The sequence below is a fragment of the Anneissia japonica genome, unplaced genomic scaffold (genome assembly GCF_011630105.1).
Source record: "Anneissia japonica isolate Jap-2015-1 unplaced genomic scaffold, ASM1163010v1 scaffold287957_len1322810_cov207, whole genome shotgun sequence".
Taxonomy (NCBI): Eukaryota; Metazoa; Echinodermata; class Crinoidea; order Comatulida; family Comatulidae; genus Anneissia; species Anneissia japonica.
The window spans coordinates 512,008-518,658 of record NW_022683022.1 but is presented as its reverse complement, the minus strand read 5'-3'; the positions used below and the strand labels follow the sequence as shown (position 1 = coordinate 518,658).

Here is a 6,651-nt window from a genome sequence, read left to right as displayed (position 1 = left end):
CTGATCATCGAACCCCCCCCCCTCTCATTTCAAGACTTCTAGATACGCCACTGCCTGTATACACAAATGACGGGATTCAAACTTGCGACCTAGCCTCATGTATATATAGATCTTGTTACAATAGAGATAAACCGTCTTGTGATAATGCTATTAAAATATATAAATCTATTTTGAATGTTAAGGAAGAGGAATCTGTGTGCGAACAAAATGTAGATACAATTATGATTATAGTCATGAAAGTACTGAACTCTCTCCTCATTCGCATCAGTATAAATATAATGATGATAATGATAATAGTGGCAACGACAACTTTTATTATAATTGTAATAATTATGATCATGACGATGATAATAGCGATTATTGTAATGATGATGATAATAACAAACAATAAAAAAAAAATATTAATAGCGTATAGCTTTAATTTTAAGGATATCGATTTTGTAAACTGATTCTATAAACTTATTTATATAGCACCACAATAATATAACAAAAACAATGTTTGCTATAACATCGCATTGTCGTGGATATTTTTCCAAGAACTTCAGTTTCTTTCCATGTGAAATAAGTTGAATACAATTTTAACAACGTTTTAAGAGCTTTATTTGCATGTTTTTAACCAAATTGTAATCACAAGAATCAATAAAAACATCTTATCGATTTTGTAAACTGATTCTAAAAACTTATTTATACAGCACTACAACAATATAACAAAACAATGTTTGCTATAACATCGCACTGTCATGGATTTTTTCTAAGAACTTTAGTTTCTTTTCACATGAAATAAATTAAATACAATTTTAACAGCGTTTTAAGAGCTTTATTTGCATGTTTTTAACCAAATTGTAATCACAAGAATAAATAAAAACATCTTTAATAATACAGTATAAACATTAAAAAAACCAACAGATAATAAATAATATATGTATTTTGAGAACAAGTATAAAACAATAGAAAAACTTTGTCTATCTACACTGAAATCACAACTTAATCAAATTTTGCAACTAAACAATTAATAAAAAAAAAACATTAAGTATGCAAAAACAATTCAAATTAAGCCAGCTGAATCATGGTTAGTGTGTAAGTGTGTGTGTTCATGACTTAAAATAAATAAGCAATCAGACGGGCAACATGTTTTTAGTCTCATTTGCATAAACATCTGGAATAGTTCCGATTGGTGATGGTATCATTTGGACAGAATTCTTTCCATTTAATTTTTTCTCATAGTTGCACAGCTGAATCCAGAATCCCATGTTTGGACGAACAAACTCCCTCCGAAGTTTGACCAATCTATAAGCATCGTATAAGTTCATGTTCTCATAGCGCATTAGGTAAGCTAATGCGAGTGTCACAGAGCGACTCCTTCCAGCCTGGCAGTGCACAACAGTCTTTCCCCCTTGATGTTTCACATTCCGAATCTTATCTGCCACGACCTCAAAATATTTCTGTAGATTTGCTTCCGGAACATCATTGACCGGCACGGACATAATCTCAAACCCGGACATGTTTTGTTTGTGGTGTTGCGGGGTTACATTTATAACGCATGTGATTCCTTTAGCGCGCAAAGCTGTCGGACTGTCCGCTCCAGTGAAGCTGGTGATGAATAAAAAGTCTGTGATTTCGGATAAACAGTGCAGCTTTGAACGTTGAAACATAATTTGCTTGAATCAGGCCTACAAAAAAAGAAAAAAAAATCAAAGCTGATATATTACAAATTCGCCTAGAATTCTCAGTTGGGTCAAGAGACCACGGTTGTAGTAGGGTTGCAGTTTCTAATCTGTGAAAAGTATACGGCTATCACATTCTTAAAAATAACAAATTCTATACGTTCTTGATATAAGATTACAATAGATATTCCCCTAGTGGTGCCCAAGAAATAATCGGCGGTCGGCCAAGTCCCAAGGATCTGCAGGGTATACGCTAGAATTATGATTACATTATTCTGTGTGATAAACATCTTACCAAGGGGCCGAATAGCTTAGACTTAAGGGGTCCGTGAAGATTTTTATCATGTCCTCCTGAGTGAGATGTCCGCAAATGCAGAAAATGTGGGCTCCTCCCTGCGAGCATCGAAAGTATCAAACCATGGAGTTATAATTATTTTATAATAATAATAATAATAATAATTATAACTCCATGATCAAACCAGGCCAAACGCGTAAGCAGCGTTAGCCTACCGCCAACAAGGCCAACCCTAGGATAGGTCTCTCTCTCTCACACTCTAGCTAGGCTAGGCCTAGGCTAGCTCGGGTCCGGCTAGCTCAGAAATATTATTTATAAGCAAATGCCAACAGGCAAGAGATAATCAGAACTTACTTCACGATAAATACAGCAGAGGTAAATATTATGTCGAATCTAATAGTTAAAAATCATTGTTACTAAACAAAACAACACCTCATTAGACAACAATAAATTAACATGTTTGTTTATAACACCCTACAATAAATGTATACGTCCGTCACGATTCGTCGGTTTCGTCGCATCCTCCAGCTGCAGCACTAGCGCCCACATGAAAAATAATTGTAAAACTATAGAGGGCGGCAGACCGATTTATTTACTTCTCAGGGAATATCACATCATGAACTGCAATGAATTTTTCAATGCGAACGAAAATATTAATATGATTCAGAATTTATTATTACTGATCGTTGATTTGAGATGGTAGTTATCAGTGTTGCTTTTGTACTGTACCTACATTGGGGCGAAACTCGATTATGTTGTACGTATCTTATGTTATATTTTGTTAAATTATTTTGGTTAAGATACATTTTATATTGTTGGTAGGCCTACATGCTGTACGTAATACAGATATTAACTTATTTAAACTCAGTTAATTCATTTGATATCTTTTCGTGAACGAACAAACTATTATTGAGGGCCACCGATACTAAGGTAATAATTCGAATAAATAAAAACACAAACGCGTTGCAAATGTAATGGCGACCACAATAATCATGTACGTTATGCAAAAAAAAAAAAAAAAAGAATGAAGATGTTAGTTTTAATTTTTACGGTTTAGATTTGAATTTAGTCTCCTAAAAACAGTTTTACTCAAGGTGTTGTTTAAACACAATTTGTAATTCATTTTTCACACAATATTTTAGCCTACGATAGGAAATAGTCGTTTATTTGGCATTATTGGCCTAATTTTTTTTCCTCAAGTCAACATTTTATGACTTAAACAACACGGCTGTGTTTTATTGTAATTAGCATTAAAGTAAAATATACAAGATTTATTGACAAAAAAAGAATCGGCGTTTCCACCATTCTCTGCCGGGGGTGAGGGGCCGGGAACTCGAAGTATGGTTTAGAGTAGGGATGTGTCATCCTTTTAGTCCGGGGTGTATGCTTTAATCTGATAATTAAGTTGGGGAGGAGATGTGGAGTTGTTTTCTGATATTTTTTTTTTTTTTTTTTTTTTTTGCCTGTTTAAGAGAATAATTAATAGTTGAGATGGTAAAATTGGTAGAATGAAAGTGAGATCATCTTTGTCATCTGGTTGCCACCGGAAGCCATTGATACTGCAGAACACAAGCCTCGTAACACAGCATAACATATGCCTAGGCGTTAATAATATACGGGAACATTGTAGTTAGTATGTCAAACACGTACCACATTGTTCCCTGGATCCAACAAAATTTGTTTAAATCAAGGACAAGTTCGTGACTATTTTTTTATGTAATAGGGTTACGGTTCTCAAAATTTAAATGTATCTATACCCTCATTATAATTAACCAATGTACTAATTTATTGTTTGTCAATACTGTGATAAGGTGAGGTGTCATATTATCATTATTTGTTTACAGTAGTTGAACAAATAGAAATGTGTCATGGCACTTTATTTGACGGAGCATGATAACAAACACACTGTCATCATAATCATATCACAATAAATCCAGTAGAAACCAGATTGTAATTAAACCTGAGCTAGGTCGGTTATGCTTTTTAAAGATATCACAGGTAGATCTCATTCAGCGTACGGTAGGTATAGGCCTACTTAAACAGAAAGAAAATGAAGTTTGACGAGATTTTGCAATATCTTGGAGAGTTTGGTTTTTACCAGAAAAGAATATATTTCTTGATCTGCTTCTTGGCCACGACAACGATGTTTCAGCCAGTTGCTCAGGTGTTTTTAACACCTGCAACAGACCATTGGTGTTCGACACCTCAGCTTGAACGGCAAGAGTGCACTGAATGGGCAGACGGAACAATTGACACGGAAACATGCAATGAGTTAAAGTATAATGCAACCATTCCTGAAAATGATGAGGAGACGATATTACCGGAGAATAACTGTAGAAGGTGCGATATAACGTATTCTGAATTCAATATGGACACTAAACGCTGTGAACTCTCCGATCCAAATATACAGAAGTGTGATGACGGCTGGGAGTATGATCACAGTCAGTACAAGTCCACTGTCATTCAAGATGTAAGTCATTTTCAAAACGCCAACCGTAAATATTTGTGTGATCATTGACAAAATGAAAGTCAACTTAATTGGATTAAAAATTGTTTAAAAATTATGTGTTTTTTTCTGGTTAAAGGAGAAAAATATGTACTTGATTGTGGGTGAAAAGTGTCATTGCCGTTCAAGACAAACTGATAACTAATGCTACTGCATACTGCTGCATACTCTACTGCTGCTGCTGTTGCTACATGCTGTACTACTGCTGCTGCTATTGCTGCCACTGCTGTATGTTCTACTGCTGATGCTGCTGCTGTTATTGCTATTGCTGCATTCTGTACTGCAGCTGCAGCTGCTGCTGCTACAGGCTTTATTGCTGCGCTTCTGTTGCTGCTACTGCTGCATGTTCTACTGCTGCTGCTGTTGCTACATGCTGTACTACTGCTGCTGCTATTGCTGCCACTGCTGTATGTTCTACTGCTGATGCTGCTGCTGTTATTGCTATTGCTGCATTCTGTACTGCAGCTGCAGCTGCTGCTGCTGTTCTGCTGCTACAGGCCTTATTGCTGCGCTTCTGTTGCTGCTACTGCTGCATGTTCTACTGCTGCTGCTGTTGCTACATGCTGTACTACTGCTGCTGCTATTGCTGCCACTGCTGTATGTTCTACTGCTGATGCTGCTGCTGTTATTGCTATTGCTGCATTCTGTACTGCAGCTGCAGCTGCTGCTGCTGTTCTGCTGCTACAGGCCTTATTGCTGCGCTTCTGTTGCTGCTACTGCTGCATGTTCTACTGCTGCTGCTGTTGCTACATGCTGTACTGCTGCTGCTGCTATTGCTGCCACTGCTGTATGCACTGCTGCTGTTATTGCTATTGCTGCATTCTGTACTACAGCTGCAGCTGCTGCTGCTGTTCTGCTGCTACAGGCACTATTGCTGCGCTGCTATTGCTGCTACTGCTGTATGCTCGATTGCTGCTGCCGCTGATGTTGCTGCTACTGCTGCATTCTCTACTGCTGCTGCTGTTGCTGCTACATACTCTATTTCTGCTGCTGCTGCTATTAATTCTATTGTTGCATGCTCTACTGCTGTCGTCCGTGTTAATGACTCATTATAATAATAATAATAATAATAATAATAATAATAATAATAATAATAATAATTTAATATTATTATTATTATTATTATTAATATTATTATTTATTATTTATTTATTTTTTTTTTTTTTATTTGAAAGATCCTTATATTATTTAGGGCCTATATAGTTATTTATTCCAGAAAGATTTAGCCCAACTTCAGCATCATATTCTGGTGGGACGAAGAATTCGTTAAACATTATATTTTCATTTGATTTTTTTAGTTTAATCTCGTGTGCGATGATGGAACCAAAGCCTCGCTAGCTCAGTCGATTTATTTTTTTGGTGTTTTGATTGGTTCTTTCCTGTTTGGAGCTCTGGCCGATATGTGAGTAACATTTAAATAGACATTAAGAAAAATTAAAAGGTCTGTAAAGTTCTATGCTTTGATGGGTTAGTAGAAGTTTACAATATTTATAACCAGCAATGGATGTATGAATTGGACATATATGAGTCCCAGCGAGAGCATGGCACACTCGCTGATAATTGTGAAAGTATTTGTAATTTTCACAAATTTAGATGGCCCGGTGGCTGCCTCTTGAATCAACCGCTCTTTGATCATGACACCAAATAATATTCTAAATTAATAACACCACCAACTTAACCCAACAAAAATTACTACATTAACAAAACCTTGGGGCAACTAATAATAATAATATTACAATTGGTACCGGTGAAATAAATACTAAAAGCAATATTTGCTTTAGTTGTTGGGTACGAGCTTAGGAAAGTTGCTTTTCATTGGCACAAGGCAATCTAAAGTTAAAGAATCATAAAATAGTACGTAACAGTAGTTAAAGCCATCGTTAAAGCCATCGTTTAAAATTGACAGATGAACTGTCATGAATTAAAAACATGAACAAAATAGATGCATATACAAGGTAAACATTTAAATAAGAAAATAAATGGTATACAGTGTTAAGCTGGTAGTTTTGATTTATAAAAAAATAGACTATAAAAGTATAAGAGTTAAATGTTGCTGTATGGTAATGGTGATGATGATAACGATAACGATGATACTAATAAATGATGACGATAATCATAATAATATAAATGACAATAAAGATATGAACCTCATGAGTGTACTCAGGCGCATTGCTGATATATATATA

The 6,651-nt window shown here is 35.6% G+C and overlaps 2 protein-coding genes across 2 annotated transcripts in view; one reads left to right on the top strand and one right to left on the bottom strand.

The window, feature by feature from the left end:
* Nucleotides 1–583: 583 nt before the first annotated feature.
* LOC117114440 (dual specificity protein phosphatase 14-like) lies at nucleotides 584–2,479 on the bottom strand. The gene is made up of 2 exons (XM_033258141.1): nucleotides 2,314–2,479; nucleotides 584–1,670 (listed from the first exon to the last, which is right to left on the bottom strand). Exon 2 carries the CDS (start codon nucleotides 1,650–1,652, stop codon nucleotides 1,116–1,118), a length of 537 nt encoding a protein of 178 aa, XP_033114032.1. The 5' UTR covers nucleotides 1,653–1,670; nucleotides 2,314–2,479; the 3' UTR covers nucleotides 584–1,115.
* A 1,422-nt stretch (nucleotides 2,480–3,901) lies between these two features.
* LOC117114353 (organic cation transporter protein-like) overlaps nucleotides 3,902–6,651 on the top strand; it is a 9,700-nt gene continuing 6,950 nt past the window's right edge. Inside the window, exons 1-2 of the mRNA XM_033258038.1 lie at nucleotides 3,902–4,429; nucleotides 5,764–5,867. Of these exons, the coding sequence (XP_033113929.1) occupies nucleotides 4,010–4,429; nucleotides 5,764–5,867 (524 nt within the window). The 5' untranslated portion in view covers nucleotides 3,902–4,009. The remainder of the gene's footprint in view (nucleotides 4,430–5,763; nucleotides 5,868–6,651) is intronic.

Excerpts from the sequence above, each read along its gene's own strand:
- LOC117114440 (XM_033258141.1), bottom strand. The coding sequence starts at position 1,652 with ATGTTTCAACGTTCAAAGCTGCACTGTTTATCCGAAATCACAGACTTT.